The sequence below is a fragment of the Pseudophryne corroboree genome, chromosome 2 (genome assembly GCF_028390025.1).
Source record: "Pseudophryne corroboree isolate aPseCor3 chromosome 2, aPseCor3.hap2, whole genome shotgun sequence".
NCBI lineage: Eukaryota > Metazoa > Chordata > Amphibia > Anura > Myobatrachidae > Pseudophryne > Pseudophryne corroboree.
The window spans coordinates 170,365,602-170,389,389 of NC_086445.1; the positions used below are offsets into that span (position 1 = coordinate 170,365,602).

A 23,788-nucleotide genomic window follows, 5' to 3' on the forward strand; every position below is an offset into this window, starting at 1 on the left:
TGAGTGTCCAATAGTGCTCCCAGATGCACCATGCTCTGAGCAGGGATCAGGGATGACTTCTTCCAGTTGATGAGCCACCCATGGGCTTGCAGAAACCGAACCGTCACAACTAGATGACGCAGGAGAAGTTCTGGGGAATTTGCCAGGATTAACAAGTCGTCTAAATACGGCAGTATCCTGACCCCTTGACGGCGGAGTACCACCGTCATCACCGCCATGACTTTTGTAAAGACTCGCGGAGCCATTGTTAAACCAAAAGGTAACGCCCAAAACTGATAATGGCAGTTGCCAATCGCAAATCTCAGGTATTGCTGATGAGACACTGCTATAGGAATATGCAGGTCAGCATCCTGTATATCCAGGGAGACCATGAAGTCCCCAGGTTCCAAGGCCAGAACTATAGAGCGAAGTGTTTCCATCTGGAACTTGGAAACCTTCACAAACCTGTTCAATGCCTTGAGGTTGAGAATGGGCCGGGAGGACCCACTCGGTTTCGGGACTAGAAACAGCGGAGAATAGTAGCCCCGGCCCCTCTGCGCAAGAGGCACCTGTACTACGACTCCTGTATCCAGGAGGGTCTGTACCACCGAATGTAGAGTGTTTGCCTTTGTCTTGTCCAACGGGACATCTGTCTGGCAAAATCGATGAGGGGGTCGGTTTTTTAAGGCTATGGCGTAACCTCGAGTGATGACTTCCTGTACCCAGGCATCTGAAGTGGTCTTCAACCATTCCTGGGTATACCCTAGAAGCCGGCCCCCCACCCTGGGATCCCGGTCATGCGGCAGGCTTATCTGTTTTGGAAGCTGGCTGACGGGACACCCAAGCTCTTTTGGGCTTAGGCTTACCAGGTTTGGAAGTGCGGGCCTGCCTGTTGTACGCCTGGCCTTTTGCTTTACCTGAAGGACGAAATGGGCGAAAGGAAGTACCTTTAGCCTTCGACACAGAAGGAGCAGTACTTGGCAGACAGGCAGTTTTGGCAGTAGCCAAGTCAGCCACAATCTTATTTAAATCCTCCCCAAACAGAATATCTCCCTTAAAAGGGAGTACCTCCAGGGTTTTTCTAGAGTCCAGATCCACAGACCAGGATCTCAGCCACAATATCCGGCGAGCCAGGACTGATGTAGTAGAGGCCTTGGCTGCCATGATACCGGCATCAGAAGCCGCCTCTTTAATATAACGAGAAGCTGTGACAATATAAGACAAGCATTGTCTAGCATGGTCAGAGGAGATTTCAGCATCTAACTCCAAGGCCCATGCTTCAATGGCCTCTGCAGCCCAAGTAGCTGCAATAGTGGGCCTTTGTGCAGCACCCGTGAGGGTGTAAATCGCTTTCAGACAACCCTCCACACGTTTAAGGCTCTTTTAGAGACGTGACAGTGGTGACCGGTAGAGCTGAGGAAACCACCATCCTAGCCACATGTGAGTCCACTGGAGGAGGCGTTTCCCAACTCTTAGCTCCGGCGCGAGGGGATAGCGAGCCAGCATCTTCTTTTGAGGCACAAACTTCGTACCCGGGTTTTCCCAGGGTTCCTGACGTATATCAATTAGGTGGTCAGAGTGAGGTAAAACTTGTTTAATCACCTTCTGACACTTGAACCTATCTGGTTTCTTAGGAGGAACGGATGGCTCGGGATCATCCGTAATCTGTAAAATTAACTTAATAGCCTCCAAAAGATCAGGAACATCCACATGTGAACCACCCTCCCCATCAGCCGTATCTGAGTCAGAACCTGTGGGGTCAGTGTAAGTGCCGTCTTCATCCGACGAGGTGTCAGTGACAGCAGTGGATTGTGAGGAGACAAGCGCTCGCTTAGAGGACCCCTTGGACGTAGGCGAGTGACGGTCAGACTTTTTAGTAGTCAGGGACTGGTTCAACTTCTTTATTTGAGCAGATAATCGTCTGCCCATGGCGGGTTAGCTGCAGGGACCACAAACGGTTGCACCGGCATTGGGGGTCCCATAGGGGGTGTTAGTTTATGAACTAGCGTATGCAGAAGCGTGTAAAAAGCGGCCCACGGCGGGTCATTATTTGCCCCCATTGCCACCGTCCCACTGGGGGGCAAGGAGCCCCCAGAACCAGAGCCCAAAGCTGCTATATTCTCCTCATAGGTATCTGCAGCTTCAGCAACACCGGCAGTGTGTTCAGCCCCAGAACCGTTACCCTCAGAAGCAGACATGATATAACTTGCAGTATCAGGTAACACAGTACAATTTGTCAGCAGCACAATACCTCTAGCCCAAACCCCTGCGCAGTGTAGTCAGCACCAGCAGAGATAAAGGAGAGATATGGTGACTAAATCACAGAGAAAAATACGTAATACAGTATATCTTTGTGAAAATCCTATATTAGATAAAACCTGACGCAACAAGCCCCCTCAGGTTATAGAATATAGGGATAGCAGGTTGAGTGACAGACACGAAATGGACACCACTCAGATATCAAATGCACACACAAATAGTCACAGTCTGTACAATGCAGAGGTTATTACTAACAATAATACTGCACTGGACTAGCTTACACAGCTATATAACAATAGATATAACAGTGCACAGTGAGAACTGGATGTATATCACAGGGTAATTGTACTAGGAAACCCTGACTAAGTGCACTCTTTCTTAACTAACACTGACTAAAAAAGGCAGGTAGAATACTTAAGTGTCTTGTGAAGTCACAGCACTGACAACCAGGCGGCTTTACATAGGAGGATTTGCCCAAGCATTCCCAGGAACAGTGAGCTGAGGGATAATGGCGCCGCAGACACTGCCAGGGAGTGAGGGAGAGACAGATATGCAGCTCCAGGGCGGGAACATTTGCAGAAAATGGCGCCCTGGGGCTGTGGGAGGGGCTTCAGGTCCAAGCTCAATCCCCCTGCTGGCAAAACCACTGGGTACTGCGGGCTCTGATAAAACGGTTTATAGAGAAAACCTGACCTGTCCCATACCCTGGTGATCTAGTAGGATCGCCTGTATCGCCACAATGTCCACCGCCAGCGCGCGCGGCCCGCCTCCCACTGACTGCGCCGGATCGCAATAAAGACTGGGTCCCGTAAGCGGGACCCACTTACCACCTCCTGAAGCGCGGCTACACGATCCCGGAGAGCCCTCGTCGTGTGTGCCTGACAAGAAGAAAACCGGAGCCTCCTGCTGTAGTTACCCGGCAAACAGGGCTCGGGAGTGTACAGCGTCGCTGGGGAGAGCTGGAGCTGCAGCAGTGAATGTCCACTGACATGTAACACTGCTGCTGCCCTTGAAGTCTTCACTTTTTTCCTCAGAAAAAAAGCTCTTCTTAGAGCTGCCCGGAGCAGCCCCTCTGTTAAGTGCCTGCTACTGCAGCACCAACTACAAAACTGAGATCCTGTGCAGGGAGGTGGGGTGATATAGGAGGCGGCCCTGTGCATTCTGGGAACAGTCAAAGCTTTGAGCCTGTTGGTGCCTCGGATCAAGATCCTACTCTACACCCCATTGTCCATTCCATGTGGAGCCCAGTGTACCCCGCAGCAGAAAGTAATGTGGCTCAATGTCAGGATTAACACACTAACATGAAATGTTTACTATAATGGTTGATGCTAAGATGTTAACCGTATTATTCATTTAGAGCAGTGAACATAACATGGAAAAATAAATGATAAAATTGTTATGAGATAAATACCATTGCGTCCTTCTGATATTTCAACAACGTATTTAGTAATTGTTGCTCCTCCGTTATCTTTTGGTGCATCTGAACAAAAAGAAGTACAGACATGGATCTCATGTGACATACAAATACAACATCATAGAACTGCACGGGATGCGTTCAATATGCCGGCTGTCTGGATCCCGGCAGCCGAAAAACAGACGCCGGCATCCCGACACCAGTTGGAGTCCTGACAACGGAATTCCGAAAGGGGCAGGAGATCGACGGCGGCATCCCGACCATTACACCAGCTGGCGGGCTAGGTTATGTTTAGGGATGGGAAGAGGGTGTTAGATTTAGATGTCACCCAGGGGTGTTACGGTTAGGCTGCAGGGAGGGAGGGTTAGCCACCCCTAGGAGAGGTTAGGGTGAGGTTGCGGGGGAGGTAGAGTTAGGTCTAGGCACCTTCGGGGGGTGAATAGGTTCAGGCACTAAAGGGGGAGGTTAGGTTTTGGCTATGGGACCAAAGGGTTAGGGGAGAGGGGGAAGTACCCTCTACTCAACCCTGTCGGGATTTTGAACATCTGGATCCTAGTGTCGGTATTATGAACACCGGATCCCGGAAGCCGGTCATACATACTGATTCCAACTGCACCTCCTATTCCTTCTGCCAGTGAGGTCATGTCTCTAATTACCAAACTTCCTTTCCATATAGTAGCTGAACTACACATATTTACTAATAGTTTTATTCATCCCACCGTCCCTTCTCTTTATTTTCAGTGCTTTCAGACATTCCATGCTCTACATACAATCACTGCAAAAGGTGGGGTTCCAACTGAATTCTCGCACATGAATATGGGAACATTTGCAAAGCATATAATATCAGAAACAAGGGAAGGTCCTGAAGCTAGATTTTGACCGTTTACTACTGAAAATAGGATTTTGGTACTTACCAGGTAAATCCTTTTCTTTGAATCCATAGGGGGCACTGGAGTACTCTTGGGATATGGACGGGCGGAGCCGAACAAAGGCACTGAATATTCAAATTTAGGACCCTCCCACCCCTCCATATCCCCGAGTACCTCAGTGTACTGTCTCAGTGTTTTTTACTGAGCGAACAGGAACGATATAGAGAGGTTGACAATGGAGAATACCTATAACATAACGGACAACAACAATGTTGACCCATAACCTTACTGTCAACTAAACAGTTGACACCATAACCGATAGAACTTTATAATTTGAACCAATCGGTGAAAATGTGTTACCATAAGCTCCTCTGAGCTTAATATCAATCAAGTAAAACTTGTTACCCTAAGCTCCCTTGAGCTTAAAACAACCCAGGTAAAACTGCTCTGGGTGGGCGTCCAGTGCCCCCTATGGATTCAAAGAAAAGGATTTACCTGGTAAGTACCAAAATCCTATTTTCTTTATCATCCACTAGGGGTCACTGGAGTACTCTTGGGACGTACCAAAGCTTCCCTCGTGGGCGGGAGAGCTGTTTGATACTTGTAACAGTAGGCAGCCCAAAGCTAGATGCTGATGGCGCCACCATTTATAACGTGTAAACGTGCACAAACATGGTGCACATGAAGGCTATATAGCCGCGTTTTAGACACTCCACGACCCACTGGGTCTGACATTCCCACAGACCTGTGGGATGAGCTATTACTGACGCAGGCGATTGTAACTTAGCCTTAAAGTAAACCTGACTTGTAGTCATTATTATTACCCAACTGGATAATGTCTGCTAAGAAACTGGCTAACCCCAGTTGGCAGTATCATAGAGAACAAACAACGTATTCATATCACGTACTGTTGACGTTCGGGACATATATAAACGCGTAATGCGTGTACCACATTCAGAATTCTAGAATGTGCTGTCCACACAGGAAACCCCTATTGGTATATTGATGTGAAGAATACGAAAGCGTGATTCGTCCGAAGATCTGCTTTGTCATGAGAAAACTCAAATACGGTGGCTTGGAATACAAGGCACCCAAATATGAAAACAAAACCCTTGCCGAAGCCAAGGCTATAAGAAAATTGTTTTCCAAAGTGAGAAACTTAATTCCCATTTGTTGAAAGGGTTCAAAATATGAAAACTGTAAGAAATCTGAACCCAACTTCAAGTCGCCTGGCGCTGTAGGTGGGATAAATAGAGTGTGAACTTTGATGACACCTTGTAGAAAGATGTGTACAGACGCCAATAGAGGCAAACGTCTTTGACAATAAGTTTATCACACAGATACCTGCACTCTTCGTGCAGATCAACGCAGTTTTCCATCCCACCCCGTTTAACAGAATACGGGTTACTTGAAGGATGAAGTTGGAAACTTCCGAGGTTTACCACCTATGTAAGCACACGAAATTTTGTAAAAATGAGCTGCCTTAAACGGCTTACTATTTCGTAACATGGTTAGTATAACCGATACTGTAATGCTCAATTTCTTAAGAGGGCGTTTGCACCCTCACCCCGTCAACCGCAGCTGCGGTACATAGATAATAGGTACATAGGTAACTATGGGTAAACTAACGTTCCCTGATGTAACAGGTTGGACGTATTATGAGCGGGCCAAGATCGTGTGCAAGTATTCCTTGAAAATTCGAGAAGCAAACTTCTCCGAAACCCATGAGCTACCACCAGTATGACTGTGACAAACTGTCTTATGAGCCGTTTTGACAACGGAGAGAGCAGCGGAAACTGGTGGAGCCAGATACACGATGCTGAATGACCACATGAATGTGAGCGACTCCACCGCCACTGCCCTTGTGATCTGTTTTGTACACATACTGAGCTTTTGTAATTGTGGCGAGATGCCATCATGTATACTTGAGGGTAACCCCCTTCTGTGGACTCACATATGAAACACCTCTGGATTTAATGTCCAGTTTTCAGGATCCAAATCCTGACGGGTGAGATCCTCTGTCTAACAGATGTCCACTCACGTAATGTGACATTTTCACATAATGGTGTTCTAAGCCATTGAGGATTTGAGTCACATGCCGCATTACCATGCGGCTTCTTGGTTCTCACTGGTTGTTGTGTATGCAACTGCCGTTGCCTTGTTTGACTGCTTAAGGCCAGCGTGAGACAGGCATCAAACATTTACCTGAAACTCATGGTTGTTCCTCTCCACAGAAATCTTTAGTAAAAGGCAAAAGATTTATTCGTTCTGAAGAGAAACCAGAGTATATACCTGGTCAGACTGAAAGCGAATCATGTATTGCATTGTAAAATGCACAGAGTTCTAGGACCTTTATCGACAGCAATCTGTCGTGTTTTAGAACCTTTGTTGCTGATTTTAACTACAAATCCTGACCCTCTGCGACTGTCGTCCAGAGTATATGCACCCTTTTCCCTCTGTGGGAAACGCGAGTGAAGGGTGGCGAACTAAATTGAAAACACATCTTTATTCTTAATAGGTGAATACACCAATGTACCGCTAGTGTGCGTGTTTTGCACTAATTACTAGACGTACATTTGTTATTGCTGGTGTAGTAGGTAAAAGTCTTTGATTTATAATCTTACCTAGGAATTGACATCGTTTAGACGGAATTAGATGCGATTGTTTTCGAACTTGATCTGCTACCGCAGTATACCTTAGTAGCGCAAGTTAGAGGAACTTTGTTGAGACAGAGTTCTTATGAGCAGATCATCTAAGGTAGAGAAACTCTGTTGAGACAGAGTTCTTATGTGAGATGAGCTATCATCCCCAACATAACTTTGGTAAATACCCGAGGCGATAAGCAACGGTAGACCCGAAATGGATAATGGTTGTGGCGATTTGCAAACGCTAGAACCCGTGAAGATCAAACCGGAATGGGTAAATACGCATTGTGAAGATCAAGTGCCATTATGCCACTTTGTGCTCCAATAAACAAATACTAACCGCAGAAAATTCATTTTCCCACTGCAGTAAGTGACCTGCTGATTGAGATTGCGACAGAGCCGTCTGGTTTTGCTCAAACAGAGGGAATATGTAACCCTGACTCTGTTGGTATACTACTGCTTGGATTATAAAGACAGCTGAAACCCAGCAGAGACTAAATGGCAACCTGCCAAACCGGTCGACAGAGCCAGTATTGTCCTTTAATCTGTAAATAGCTGAGACATCCATGAATTGAAGTCTGGAAACCCCTCAAAGTAACATGTAAAGACGCGCTTCCACAATTGGAAAAGAGGTCATCAAACCACTGGCTTGCTGACTGTAGCGTCCTGACGTTACAAGGCGTGACTGTTTTGTACACCCGCCTTTGAAAAACGGAAGTCTAAAGGGATTAAACGCCGGTACCAGTATTCCGTTTTGATACTGGATGCGGTAATGGCTGAATATCAAATTTAGGACCAACCAAGCTCTGTCCTAGTCGTGCTGAACTAGCTACGATGAAAAACAGGCGTTAGTAGAGGCTTTACAGATATACTCTGCAGCTTCTTTTAACAGTGATCTCATAGTTTCCATACCTAGAGACTAATGACCCAAATGTATCCTGGGTCTTTAAAATGTTTAACACAGACGCATTTGCCAATGGCGGATCGCGTTATTTTGAAACGATTAAATAGTGGTCAAAGTCCACTAATATTTTCTAAAAAACAAATGGAGGCCTTGACTCACTGGTTTTTAGCAATGTATGTTGCCCAAAACCCCCGCACTATATAAGTGCTGGTGTAATGCACCCTTCTCACTCGAAGTTTCTGCATCAACCCTGGTACCCAAAGGAACTTGGCCCTTTGAAAAGACTATCTTTAGTTATAGCAGGCGGAGTACTTCCGAGACTCCGATGTTACCGCTGTTTTAATTTGAATTGCCAATGCTTAACATAGGACCGTTAAAAATTATTTTTAGTCTGCGCTAGAGCCTTACTAGCTATGCAGACTGACACCACAATAGGCAACAGACAGACACTTGCACTACTTGTTGAAGTTCTTTTGTGTCATATATATATTTTTGTTGCTGAAAAGCATATTAAGGCCAGCCGTAGCCAGGCTATGAAACACATGGTTATTTCTCTCTACGGACATCTTTAGCAACAGGCGAAAGATTTATTAGATCTGAAGAGAAACCAGAGTATTCTTTATGTGAAAAGCAGTTCACATGTGCAATCCGAACTACATTCCCACTAACACCCCCTCTGCCTCTGGTGGCTTAGAGATGTAGGGCAGGAATGTTCTAGAATTATAAACTGGAAGAAACTGTAATGATTAAAAATGGCCCCCATGCCATGCATACACTGAAAAGCACAGGACCTGCTGCAGTGTTAATATATATAGACATAATAGCCTATTATACAGGTAATATAGGCTTAATAGCCTATTAAAGTGTGATAATCACATTCCAGTTAATAGAACACTTATGACATCAAATGGCAGCCTACAGAAACAGGAAGCATGCCATCCATACAATTAGAAACATATTTTAGGACATGCTCTGTGAAAACTATGTCTTATTAACCCATGCAGCCTTGGTGCTGTTGCTATGGGTATTTACTCCCCCTTACCCCCGGTAGTCTCCCCTATGTTACCTGCAGCGGGAACGGGTGCAGGGAGAGCAGGGGAGCGCTGTGTATAGCGCCGGGGAGCCGTCCGGAAGAGCGGGCGGCGCCATGTATCATCAGCGTGCGGTGTCAGCGCTGGAAGAGCGGCCGGCGTCTGTGAGTGACGTGCGGCCGCTCTGTGCATGTTAGAAAGCGGGTACTTACTGTGGCTCGGGCGGCGCCTGTCCTACCTCGGTGCCGGGTAATCAGCGCTGGGAGAGCGGCCGGCGTCTCTGAGTGACGTGCGGCCGCTCTGAGCTTCCAGCGTAGTTAAGCGGGGCATATCAGCGGCGGCTTCAGCGGCGGCAAACCCCCACACAGCAGGGCGGCAGCGTGAGCTGACCGCCCTGACACCCCACCATTAGGACATGTGCCGCACCTCCTGTACGCTCCGTCCAGCTTGTGACGGGGCTTTCATCCTGGCTGTGACGGGGCTTTCTGTAAGCTCCGTCCAGTGTCAGACTGACTTCCATAGCGGCTGGGCATAGTGCGTATGAGCTCCCCCTGCTGTGCAGCCGGACGGAGCTCCGTATGCGCAGGAGGCATTAACCCCTACATAGCGGGGCGGCAGCCTGCGCTGACCGCCCCGTTTCCCCCAGCCTACCTTTCTGATCATGGCTGACGACTGCCTGTAGTCTTGGCTGTGGCGGGGCTTTTTATGTGTAAGCTCCGTCCAGCTCCAGTCAGCTTCCAGTAATCTATGGCTGCGACGGCTTCTTTGTGCAAGCCCGTCCAGCTTTTCCTGGCTGCTCTTTGTAGAAGCAGTGGGCTGTCTGTGGCTGTGAGGGTGCTCTTCGTGAGGACCGACACGCCATGCTGTCTGTGGCTGTGAGGGTGCTCTTTGTGAGGACCGACACGCCATGCGCTGCCCGTGCAGCGGCACTATCCCGGACCCATGTTTTTCCAGAAACTGGGAAGGGATGTGCTAAGTGTAAAAATAAAAATTAAAAATAAAAATTAAAAATAAAAATCCAAGTGTGGCTATACCACAAGCCGATGTTCGTGCTGTGAGCACCGAAAAAACACTGAGACAGTACACTGAGGTACTCGGGGATATGGAGGGGTGGGAGGGTCCTAAATTTGAATATTCAGTGCCTTTGTTCGGCTCCGCCCGTCCATATCCCAAGAGTACTCCAGTGACCCCTAGTGGATGATAAAGAAACATTAGGCAGTTCCTGAGAGAACTGTAGTGAGGAGACAGGAACGTGTGCAGGGTTTATAGGGGCCTACGATCAGGCTGTAAAATCACTACAGGGAAAAAGTCACTATAAAGCAGCACTGTTCTATCAATGCAGAAGACGCAATATGAATATCACTGGCCGTTGCCATGTTATCCCTATGTACATAGCACCATTACCTGCACAGCAATGGAGGCTGCTTTCTTCTATTCAACAGACAAACATGGAACACTCACCCCAAACTATTCGGATGCTTTGCGCGTGGACCTTTCCTTTAACAGTAGGCTTTGACGGTGGACCTGGCTTATCTGGACAGGTCAAAAACTCCACAACCTCACTTGGACTGCTCTTTCCTTCTGAGTTATAAGCGATAACCTAAAATCATAGTACGAGATGGGAAACAGTAAGCTGTGACTGTGGTATGTGTATTATAGCTGACATTTAATATTTAGCACGTGTCCTGTAGCGTAAAACTGCTTAGGATGGTCTCTAGAACATGGGCCCTCATTCCGAGTTGTTCGCTCGTTGCCGAATTTTGCTATATTGCGATTAGTCACTTACTGTGCATGCGCAATGTTCGCAGAGCGCATGCGCTTAGTTATTTTACTCAAAAGTTAGGTATTTTACTCACGGCATTACGAGGATTTTTCTTCGTTCTGGTGATCGGAGTGTGATTGACAGGAAGTGGGTGTTTCTGGGCAGAAACTGGCCGTTTTATGGGTGTGTGTGAAAAAACGCTGCCGTTTCTGGGAAAAACGCGGGAGTGGCTGGAGAAACGGGGGAGTGCCTGGGCGAACGCTGGGTGTGTTTGTGACGTCAAACCAGGAACGAAACTGACTGAACTGATCGCAGTGGCAGAGTAAGTGTCGAGCTACTCAGAAACTGCTAAGAAATTTCTATTCGCAATTTTGCGAATCTTTCGTTCGCAATTCTGCTATGCTAAGATACACTCCCAGAGGGCGGTGGCTTAGCGTGTGCAATGCTGCTAAAAGCAGCTAGCGAGCGAACAACTCGGAATGAGGGCCCTTAAGAGGACTATGCCTACAAAGGCATCCAATATCTCCTCATCTGATGTCAGTCCAATGGTCCAGGTTTTACGTTTACCCATATTTCGCCACCGGTGACTTAATTAGCACCTCAGTCAATTTGATGTAACCATCTGTCCTGAGCCATGGATATATCTAAAACCTGGACCGTTGGAATACTGCCAACGGGCATGATAGGGGGCGGGAGAGAGGGGCGGAGATTTGAATCTTGCCCTATATGTTTTTTTTAGACTTCTTAAAATGCCTCTAAAGCACTAGAGAAATAAAGAAACCTTCCTGAGTTTGGAGCACAGTTACTTGGCTGTGGGAGGGAGGGATGGACTTACCCTGAACCTATATTTTGTGCTGCGCCTCAGGTTTCTCACTGTGAATGTGAGGTCATCTCCATTATATTTTGGCTTAAACCCATAGCCCTGTGAACATAAAACAACATTATTATGGATGGTGTAAATGTCTATTCATAACTAAAAGAAGCCAAATAGTCATTCTGCTGAATTTACAATACAAATTAAACAGACCGTAATGAGTCTTCCTAGCCTTTCCAAATGAATTCTGTTGTATTTAAACCAGCAGAATTGTGGACGGCTGTCCCCAAATTATATTATTATTATTATATTTGATGTATAAGGTGCCACAAGAGTTTTGCAGCGCTGTACATTCATTATGGAAAATAGCAAGTGCATTACCATTTACTACTGTAGATTACTACTAGCAGATGTTCATGTATACGCTACCTCTGCCCAAACCGGTCTTAAAAAGAACATACGTTACTGGCCGATATTAACATGTTACATTTGGCCATCAACATCTGATTTACTAATTAGCTCCACAGTGATTTGTTGCAAGGCAGAAGGTAATTAGCTCTGAACTCTGAATTAAATTGTTTTTGGGTGCGTGTAAGTAATGGGTGCCTGACCCATAGCTATGTGTTGTAAGTGCCCAGTGGTCCTTCTCCATCCATGATGTCACATAAAATGTCTAGCAGAAAATGTAACGTGATTGGTGGGGCCTATTTTACATGTACGCAGAGACTTACAGATGGTGTCAGTGACATGTCATAGATCCCGAGATACACTGAGTATGTTTAATGTTACAATGTAGCAGAGGACACAAATCAACACATTACAGGATACATGTCAGAGCATGAAAGAAATAATACATAATCTAATAATACTTAAAAATGTAACTGGTTGATATTCAGTTTGTTTATTTACTCTAGTCCATCAGCTTCTAGAATTTTGTGATATTTCATTTCATTCCTTCTACCCTGGCTGCAACCCAACCCTAGTACATATACCCCACTATTCTAAGTGGTTAACAAGTTATCTTATACTTCACATAAGTGACCTTTCTTTATAGAGATGCATCTTCTGGACAAAGGTAAAACTTTTTTAGTTTATTTCATCAGTTTACAACACTATGAGGTCTATTCATGAAGCAGTGAAAAGAGCAGAGAAGTGAGCCAGTGGAGAAGTTGTCCATGGCAACCAATCAGCACTGAAGTAACATTTATAATTTGCATACTATACAGTTGTACGGAGCAGCTGATTGTTTGCCATGGGCAACTTCTCTACAGGCTCACTTCTCCTCTCTTATCACTGCTTCATGAAAAGACCCTTGTGTTCCAAAACCTTTCTTACAGTCTAGTATTCTTTGATTAATGACACAAGTGGAAGACTTTTACACAAGTCGTGTCCACTGTATTTTTCTGACCTATATGATTTAAAACTCCAGGAAAATGTCTGTGATTGCAAAACAGACGGAATAGATGTAAAAGATGGTGAAGGGTTCCTGAGGTTCTGGATGGAGAGAGAGGGTGGGTTCCATCCATTAGGCCAATTACGGGTCTTCAGAATTTCAGCCCGAGATTAGGCTAATCAGTGCTTGTACTTGTAGATGCCAATAAAGGCGTGTCAGGGCTTTACTCAGGGTTTCACTACTTGGGGGAATAGGTGGCAGGCTTGTTCAGAGAAACTGTAATGTTTGTGGTGGGGGCATTAGGTCTTCCACTTAGAGAGGGAACCATTCTGTTTAGTTATTACCCAGGACTAGGATTTATTTAATGTTTTGTGTTTTTGTACTGCACAATAAACTGAGCTACAGCTAGACTGCACGGAAACCCTGGACTGGTCTGCTGTTTTCTGACTGCTGTGTGTTTGGAAGTGACCATCTACATTAGGAGAGGGTCCCCTACCTTGATCTCCTCAAAATACACAGACACACACACACACACACACACACACACACACACACACACACAAATATACATACATATACACACGAGGGGCATGCAATAAGTTTCCAGATGCAAAGAAGAGTATTTAACTGTATTCACAACTACTGTAAGTGAACATTAGATTTTTTCAAAGTGTTTGCCAGAGGAGTCTATGCAAAGCAGCATGCGCTCAAACCACTTGGTGAAGCAGTCGCAGCAGGTACTGTATGTCTTTCACATACTGGATGAAGGTCTCCACTTCAAGTTTCAGTGACTCAAAATGAATCCCAAGCATCACATGTATGATTTGTGCGGACACAAAGAAATTACAGGGTGCCAGAACTGGACTGTACAGCAGATGACCAAGCTTCTGGATGCGTTAACGAGCCAGAAAATTCACCACTTTCCTGGATTTGTGAGCAGGTGCATTGTCGTTATGTAAAAGGGCACCACAAGCGCGAGATCTTGGACAGTGCCTAGAAATGGCTTCCAGCACTTGTGGAAGGCACTGGGTTGATGTCGGAACGTCTGTGGCAGCACACCTCCAACTGCGATCCACTAGGCCACTGTTTAGTCTTGGGGTCAAAACTGTAGATCCAGTATTCATTACCAGTGATGATCTCTCAGACAGAGGGGGGTCATTCAGACCTGATCGCACGCTAGATTTTTTTTGCTGCGCTGCGATCAGGTCAAAACTGAGCTTGCACCGCAATGCGCAGGAGCGTCGTACGGGTGCATAGCGGATCGTTGCTGTGTGATGGATTTAACGAAGAATCCATTCGCACAGCCGATTGCAAGGAGATTGACAGGAAGAAGGCATTTGTGGGTGTCAACTGACCGTTTTCTGGGAGTGTTTGGAAAAACGCAGGCGTGTCCAAGTGTTTGCAGGGCGGGTGTCTGATGTCAATTCCGGGCCCGGACAGGCTGAAGTGATCGCAGCGGCTGAGTAAGTTCTGAGCAACTCAGAAACTGCACAAAACCTTTTTGTAGTGCTCGGCTGCAGATGCGATCGCACACTTGCAAAGCAAAAAAACACTCCCTTATAGGCGGCGACTAACTGATCACAGCGCTGCAAAAATTAGCCAGCGAGCGATCAGGTCTGAGTGACCCCCAGAGTTTGAGCAACCACCATAAACTCTGGCCTGCATATTGCAGTACCAAATCACCTGAGCCTCTTTCTGCTATCGAGTCAGCTGATGGGGCATCCAGCATGCAGAATCCTTACTCAGGCCAAGCTTTTCGTGAACTATCAAGGAGATGGATCCTGCTGATATGTCTATCTCCTTCCCTAACTGGGCCACGGTCACTCTAGCGTCCACCTCAACTATAGCCTGCAAAGCAACAACGTTGTCCTCAGTGTCCGCAGACACAAGTTGGCTGCAGTGCTCCTCGTCTTCCAGGGACCATCTCCAGCGCTCAAATTCTGGACAGTGCTACCTCTCCAAAAGCAGCTAGCAGACTGTAAAAACCCTCCTGCTGTCACAGACCACTCTTGTAGCCGTAGAAGATCATGGTTCTCCAGTGGTTTCTGTTGAACTCCATAATGAGTTTGTGAAGGTAATGAACATGCTGACTTCTTCGGTGTGCAGTGCTGCTTATATAAGGTTCTGTGCCTTCACAAATCATACCAAACAAGTGATAATGATCATTATTTTCATATGTAGGTTGAAAGACCGTAATTAACTGAAACAGAAACAGCTTTGTAGGAGGCTTAAAAGTCAGTGAGGAACAGCCAAACTCTGCTACAAAGGTAGGGTTGTGAAAGAACGTTTCATGTCACAGGTCATACACCATGGCAAGACTGATCACTGCAACAAGACACAAGGTAGTTAAACTGCATTAGCAAGGTCTCCCCCAGGCAAAGATTTCAAAGCACACTGGGGTTTGATGTGTTGTCCCAGCTCTTTTGAAGAAGCACAAAAAAACGTGCAATGTTAAGGGCCGAAGGCACAGTGGTCATCCAAGGAAACTTATTGCATCAGATGAAAGATACAAGCTCATTGCCTAGGTGTCATCCTCTATCTTTTTTTTGTTAAATATTACATTTTTATTGAAAGTTTATAAAGCATACAATGGGGAGGGAAGGGAAAGGTACAGACATAGAAAAAGGAAGGTGGGGACCAGGTGTGTTATCAATACACAGTTGTACAGCCATATACATACAGATTAAAATACTGCAGTTACCGAGGTTCGTCATCCTCTATTCTTAACTGTCCTTTGTTCCCCACATTTAATCTGTCTCTAAATCTTGCTACAGGCATCTAAAAATACATATCCAAAAAATGACCATACCTTACACAAGACACTGTAAAAACTCTAATCCATGCTCTCATTATCTCCCACATTGATTTTTGCAATAGTCTTCTTACTGGTCTTACCAAAAAGAGTCTTTCACCACTACAATCCATTCTGAATGCAGCTGTGAGGCTAATCTTCCTCACTAGACATTTATCGTCTGCCAGTCTGTAAGTCCCTCCATTAATTACCTGTATTCTACTGTATTAAATATAAAATACTTTTACATACATACATGGCCATTAACCAAACTACACCAACATACATGACTTCGCTGATCTCAAAATAACTCCCAACCCGACCTCTTTGCTCTTCACAAGAACTACGTCTCCCATCCACACTCATTATTCACTCCCACTGACTTTCTTCGGGCTGCAACTACTCTGTGGAATGCCCTTCTATGCACAATAAGATTCTCCTCTAGTCTCTAAACCAGGGGTGGAGAACCTCCGGCCGCGGGCTGTATAAGGCCCGCAAAGCCGTTTGTTCCGGCCCACCTGCTTGTGTCAGTGAGACACGCCACCACTCAGTCCAGCGGCGGCGTGTCTCAGCTGTCAGGGCAGGGAGGAGAGAGCAGCTACTATGTACGGCGGCAGGTAAGATCTCAAACCAGACGCTGGTTCGTGAGCCAATCAGAGCTCACGGACCGGCAGCCAATCAGGAGCCGCCGCTGCCGGTCCGTGAGCTCTGATTGGCTCACGAACCGGCGGCTGGTTTGAGGTCCTACACACCGCCACCGCCGCCCGACATAGCCGCGCTCTCCGCCCTGTCCTGACCCCCGAGATACGCTGTTGGATGGAGCAGGAGCAGCACAGTATGTGTGTGTGTGGGGGGGCACTGTGGGGGCATTTGTGGATCTGACACTGTGGGGGGATTTGTATACCTGGCACTGTGGGGGCATTTGTATACCTGACACTGTGGGGGCATTTGTATACCTGACACTGTGGGGGCATTTGTATACCTGACACTGTGGGGGCATTTGTATACCTGACACTGTGGGGACATTTGTATACCAGGCACTGTGGGGGCATTTGTATACCTGACACTGTGGGGGCATTTGTATACCTGGCACTGTGGGTGCATTTGTATACCTGGCACTGTGGGGGCATTTGTATACCTGACACTGTGGGAACATTTGTGGATCTGGCACTGTGGGGGCATTTGTATACCTGACACTGTGGGGACATTTGTATACCTGGCACTGTGGGGACATTTGTATACCTGGCACTGTGGGGGCATTTGTATACTTGGCACTGTGGGGGCATTTGTATACTTGGCACTGTGGGGGCATTTGTATACCTGACACTGTGGGGGCATTTGTATACCTGGCACTGTGGGGGCATTTGTGCATCTGGCACTGTGGGGGCATTTGTATACCTGGCACTGTGGGGGCATTTGTATACCTGCCACTGCGGGGGCAATTGTGGATCTGGCACTGTGGGGGCAATTGTGGATCTGGCACTGTGGAGGAATTTGTGTATCTGGCACTGCACTATTGGGGGCATATGTGTATCATGTCCTATTTTAATTGGCCACACCCTTTTTTGGGGGGCTCGCGCGCACTCAGTACCTCTAAGGGGCAGACCTACTGGGGGGCAGGGTAAGTTTTAAGTTGAGAATTTTTGTATGGCCCCCGAAGGATTTTTTAAATATCCAAATGGCCCTTGGTAGAAAAAAGGTTCCCCACCCCTGCTCTAAACCTTCAAGCGTTCCCTGAAAACTCACGTCTTCAAAGCAGGCTTATCAATTCCAAAAACCGCCCACATACTCTTCAGATACTTTCCTATCCAGTTACTTCCCCACTGTAGAGTCCACTGATATACTCAAGTATTTTCTAGTTCTTCACTTTCCCGTCCTCCTGACCCAAGGCCAACATTGATGTGTGACCATCTCATACAACCCACCAAGAAACTTTGCAATCCGGTAGACCTTTTTGAAATAGATAACACCTATCCTTGTGTATCAATGCCTACTTCCCTATAGATCAGAGGTTCCCAAACTGTGTGCCGTGGCTCCCTGGTGTGCCTCGGAACACTTGCAGGGGTGCCCTGGGTTGGTGGTCCAGGACCAATTCAAATTATTCATGGTCAATATAATAGGCAAAACTAATGCTGGTGGCTGCCAGTCATAAAATATGGGGCCAAACAGAAGCAAATCTTGTCCCTCACCACACAACTGACCCTAAGGATGACATATAAACGCGATCTACTTAATGTAATATTTCTTTCTAAATTTCTCAATAAGAAATTTTTGGCCTAGGGGTGCCGTGAAAAAAATTCTGATATTCTAGGGCGCCGTGATTCAAAAAAGTTTGGAAACCACTGCTATAGATTGTAAACTTGCAAGCAAAGCCTTCCTACCTCTATGACTGTATGTAATTACCCAGTCTTGTTCTTTCACTGTTGTTTCAAATTGTAAAGCGCAGTGGAAGTTGCTGCACTATATTTATTTATTTATAAATAAATAAATAAATACACATTATGCTTACTTCCCTTCGAAACCAGAACATGACCAGCAGTGCCATCAGCTCAGAACAGGCAGAAACTAGTGGGACCTAGGTAGACCCGTCTACTGTTTGGAAAAGTCTGGCCAGAAGTGGTCTTCATGCAAGAATTGTGGACAAAATGCTATATCTTCGACGTGGAAACAAGGCCAAGCGACTCAAAGTAAATTTCAAGTTTGGGTCTGCAGTTCAGCAGGATTAATGGTATCCTCAATGCAGAGAAATAATGGCAGGTACTTATCCAAACTGCAGTACCATCAGGGAGGCATCTGATTGGCTCCAAATTTATTCTGCAGAGGAACAATGACTCCAAACATACAGCCAAAGTCATTAAGAACTATCTTCAGCGTAAAGAAGAACAAGAAGTCCTAGTAGTGATGATATAGACCCAACAGAGCCCTGATCTCAACATGATCGAGTCTGGGATTACATGAAGAGACAGAAGGATTTGAGAAGATCTGTGGTTAGATCTCCAAGATGCTTGGAACAACCTCCCTGCAGAGTTCCTTCAAAAACTGTGTGCAAGTGTACCTAGAAGAATTGATGCAGTTTTGAAGGCAGAAGGTGGTCACACCAAATATTGATTTGATTTAGATTTATCTCCTGTTCATTCACTTGGCATTTTGTTAATTGATAAAATTAAACTATTAACCCTATTTTTGAAAGCATTCTTACTTTGCAGCATTTTATTTCTACACATTTTTTCCTAAACATTTGCACAGTGCTGTACAGTGCCTTGCTTAAGTATACACCCCCCTTGGCTTTTTACCTATTTTGTTACATTACAACCTGTAATTTTAATTTTTTTTTAATCTGAATTTTATGTGATGGATATGCACAAAAGTCTAAGTTGGTGAAGTTAAAGGAGAAAATTTAATATAAATTTAAAATTGTCATGTGCATATGTATTCACCCCCTTTGCTATGAAGCCCCTCAAAAGTTCTGGTTCAACCAATTACCTTCAGAAGTCACATAATTAGTGAAATGAAGTCCACCTGTGTGCAATCTAAGTGTCACATGATCGGTCAGTATAAACACACCTTTTCTGAAAGGCCCCAGAGGCTGCAACACCACTAAGCAAGAGGAATCACACCATGAAGTCCAAGAAGCTCTCCAAACAAGTCAGGGGCAAAGTTGTTGAGAAGCACAAGTCAGGGTTGGGTTATAAAAAAATATCCAAATCTTTGATGATTCCCCAGAGCACCATCAAATCCATAATCTTCAAATGGAAAGAACATGGTACCACAATAAACCTGCCAAGAGAAGACCGGTCACCAAAACTCACAGACCGGGCAAGGAGGGCATTAATCAGAGAGGCAGCACAGAGACCAAAGGTAACCCTGAAGGAGCTGCAGAGTTCCACAGCAGAGACTAGTGTATCTGCGCATGTAGAAATGAGAAGAACCAGCGCTGTTGTTTGTCCAATAACTTAAACTAAGATAAAATTTATATATAAGGAATAAAATGTCTATTAGAAATACTGAAAAAAGACGGATACGTTAAAAAGTTTACAAAATTTAATAGACTTAAAACATATATGAAAATGCTCCAAATATCACAGTCTCACTAGTTGTATCACCACTATCAGTAATAATGTGTTGGAATAGGACAAAAACGTTCTGGTAAGCAAACTCTCAATCAGTTAATTCAAGCAGGATGTTACCCAGTCAGGGTAGTTTGTTGGTAGTCCCTTGGCAGATATGCTGTATTGCCGTACAACAGGGTTTCCACATCTAGGTCCAGTGGGTGTCCATAAACTGAAAATGGAGTGTAGTAAAATCAGTCCCAAATGAGGAGTATGTCCATATTAAATCCAATTGGTGGCGACCGGAGACAGTGATGAGAGGCTTGACGCGTTTCTCCGGGCAGAACAGCACCCAGTTTCTTCAGAAGCATTACTTATCCGTCTTTTTTCAGTACTTCTAATAGACGTTTTATTCCTTTTATATAAATTTTATCTTAGTTTAAGTTATTGGACAAACAACAGCGCTGGTTCTTCTCATTTCTTTTGTATTTTTACTAACCAGGGTTTGACACCCCTTTACCAGTCGCTATAGGCAGCGCAGTGGTTATTTCCTTCTTTGTATCTGCGCATGTGACCACGATAAGCCATACACTCCATAGAGTTGGGCTTTATGCAAGAGTGGCCAGAAAAAAGCCATTACTTTGGGGTATATTCAATAAGAGTCGGATCCATTCTGACATGCAGTTGTCGGAATGGATCCGATAACCCCTATTCAATGGATGGCCAAATCCGCCTGTCGGATTTGGCCGTACACAGGGGCCAGGCACCTCTCTCCCTGCAGCGCCTCCCCCCGCCACCACAGACATGTTCCCCCGCAGCCAGCTCCTCCTGCCGGCCGCCGATCTCAGCTCCCCCACCACTGCTCGTATCCTCACCTCAATCCGACTTGTTTTCAAGTTGGATTGAGTTTGTCGGAAAGGGGGCCAAAATCTGTCGGATTTGGCCCCATTTCCGACAGAAGCACGGGGATCGGCGGCTATTCCGCCGACCCATGTGTTTTCCGACAAGTCGGGAATTCCTGACTTGTCGGAAAAAATCAGCCCCTATTGAATAGGTCGGAACCCCTTTCAACCTATTTCTGTCGGAAGCTGCCGTCTTTCCGACAAGAAGACAGCTTGCGACAGTTGTTGAATACACCCCTATGTGTTAAAAATAAGAAGGCACATTTTGAGTTTGCCAAAAGACATGTGGACGACTCCCCAAATGTATGGAGGAAGGTGCTCTGGTCAGATGAGACTAAAATTTAACTTTTCGGTCACCAAGGAAAACGCTCTGTCTGGCGCAAACCCAACACATCTCATCACCCCAAGAACACCATCCCCACAGTGAAACATGGTGGTGGCAGCATCATGCTGTGGGGATGTTTTTCAGCAGCAGGGACTGGGAAACTGTTTCGAGTCGAGGGAAAGATGGATGGTGCTAAATATTCTTGAGCAAAACCTGTTTCAGACTGCCTGTGATTTGAGACTGGGATGGCTGTTCACCTTCCAGCAGGACAATGACCCGAAGCATACTGCTAAAGCAACACTCGAGTGGTTTAAGGGGAAACATTTAAATGTGTTGGAATGGCCTAGTCAAAGCCCAGATCTCAATCCAATTGATAATCTGTGGTCAGACTTGAAGATTGCTGTTCACAAGTGGAAACCATCCAACATGAAGGAGCTGGTGCAGTTTTGCCTTGAGGAATGGGCAAAACGCCCACTGGCAAGATGTGGCAAACTCATAGAGACTTATCCAAAGCGACTTGCAGCTGTAATTGCCGCAAAAGATGGCTCTACAAAGTACTGACTTTAGGGGGGTGAATAGTTATGCACGCTGAAGTTTTCTGTTATTTTGTCCTATTTGTTGTTTGCTTCACAATTATAAAAAAAAACATCTTCAAAGTTGTAGCCATGTTCTGTGAATGAAATGATGCAAACCTTCAAACTATCCATTTTAATTCCAGGTTGTTAGGAAAGAAAACATGAGAAATGCAAAGGAGGTGAATACTTTAGCAAGGCACTGTATATCTATTTATTTATATATAACTATCTCTCTCTCATATATATATATATATATATATATATATATACACACACACACACACACACACACACACACACAGTGTCTACCACAGGATGTTGCATTATACTGACAAGGGCACGCAGGTGACTGTGATTCTTAAGGTGGAGTGCCAAACTAAAAACCGGATATATATACACACACATATACATTTTCTATATAATTATTTATACACACCCAATAGAAGGCTTTGAATATAACAATTGCAGAAATCAAATTTTCGAGGGAAAAAACCATTCTAGACGCTGCAGCTGTTTGGAAAGGTACTGGCCACATTACTAACTTTTGCATTTCCTAAGAATATCCACACTGTACTGTAATGTGCACTGGTATCGGCAAAATGATGGGAAGGATAAAGTAATCGATTACCGAGTATGTTAAATCAGTCTGTTTACAGCACATACCGAGGTTTCGTCTTCCATTTCCAAAATATAAGAAATCCCTTCATCGGACGGTGTACCTGAGGGTTTAGTCCACTGCACCGATAACCAACTAATTCCCGCTTTAATAAGTGTTGGACTTGCTGGAACAGTCGGAGCGCTGCCTGAGGTGTAAAACAGGACTTCTTCACTAAAACCACTGACAGAACACAACACAGAAAAGATCAGCCGTGCCTGTTGGTTTCCAAACATATGGTATCATGAGATGCAGGAGATACAAAATTATTTTTAGAAATGAAAACTTCTTACCTCATACCCATGTCATTTTTTGCAGCAAGTCTGAATGTGTACCCCATCGCTGGTGACAACTTGGTTACCCTAAACTGTTTCTGAAGCCCATAGTAACACTGGCAAAACTCATCACTTCCTTTTCCCTGAAGAAAATGGGAAAAATCTGTGTTATGAAAAGAGAACATCAGAAAAATAAGAATTTACTTACCGATAATTCTATTTCTCATAGTCCGTAGTGGATGCTGGGGACTCCGTAAGGACCATGGGGAATAGCGGCTCCGCAGGAGACTGGGCACATCTAAAGAAAGCTTTAGGACTAACTGGTGTGCACTGGCTCCTCCCCCTATGACCCTCCTCCAAGCCTCAGTTAGGATACTGTGCCCGGACGAGCGTACACAATAAGGAAGGATTTTGAATCCCGGGTAAGACTCATACCAGCCACACCAATCACACTGTACAACTTGTGATCTGAACCCAGTTAACAGTATGATAACAGAGGAGCCTCTGAAAAGATGGCTCCCAACAATAATAACCCGATTTTTGTAACAATAACTATGTACAAGAATTGCAGACAATCCGCACTTGGGATGGGCGCCCAGCATCCACTACGGACTATGAGAAATAGAATTATCGGTAAGTAAATTCTTATTTTCTCTAACGTCCTAAGTGGATGCTGGGGACTCCGTAAGGACCATGGGGATTATACCAAAGCTCCCAAACGGGCGGGAGAGTGCGGATGACTCTGCAGCACCGAATGAGAGAACTCCAGGTCCTCCTCAGCCAGGGTATAAAATTTGTAGAATTTAGCAAACGTGTTTGCCCCTGACCAAGTAGCAGCTCGGCAAAGTTGTAAAGCCGAGACCCCTCGGGCAGCCGCCCAAGATGAGCCCACTTTCCTTGTGGAACGGGCTTTTACAGATTTTAGCTGTGGCAGGCCTGCCACAGAATGTGCAAGCTGAATTGTACTACAAATCCAACGAGCAATAGTCTGCTTAGAAGCAGGAGCACCCAGCATGTTGGGTGCATACAGGATAAACAGCGAGTCAGATTTCCTGACTCCAGCCGTCCTGGAAACATATTTTCAGGGCCCTGACAACATCCAGCAACTTGGATTCCTCCAAGTCCCTAGTAGCCGCAGGCACCACA

The 23,788-nt window shown here is 45.5% G+C and overlaps 1 protein-coding gene, 1 non-coding gene and 1 pseudogene across 6 annotated transcripts in view; all 3 read right to left on the reverse strand.

Annotated features, from left to right (window-relative positions):
- Positions 1–23,788, reverse strand: part of FNDC3A (fibronectin type III domain containing 3A) — a 591,400-nt gene that overhangs the window by 103,365 nt on the left and 464,247 nt on the right. For all 5 annotated transcript variants that reach the window (XM_063952008.1, XM_063952009.1, XM_063952010.1 and 2 more), the window contains 5 exons: positions 22,661–22,785; positions 22,376–22,550; positions 11,699–11,785; positions 10,563–10,701; positions 3,650–3,718 (listed from right to left, as the gene is read on the reverse strand). In XM_063952008.1, the coding sequence (XP_063808078.1) occupies positions 3,650–3,718; positions 10,563–10,701; positions 11,699–11,785; positions 22,376–22,550; positions 22,661–22,785 (595 nt within the window). The remainder of the gene's footprint in view (positions 1–3,649; positions 3,719–10,562; positions 10,702–11,698; positions 11,786–22,375; positions 22,551–22,660; positions 22,786–23,788) is intronic.
- Positions 6,695–6,809, reverse strand: LOC135054112 (U5 spliceosomal RNA). Its single transcript, XR_010243363.1, has one exon. It is a non-coding gene; the product is annotated as a U5 spliceosomal RNA (small nuclear RNA).
- LOC135054191 (U5 spliceosomal RNA) lies at positions 8,601–8,686 on the reverse strand (annotated as a pseudogene).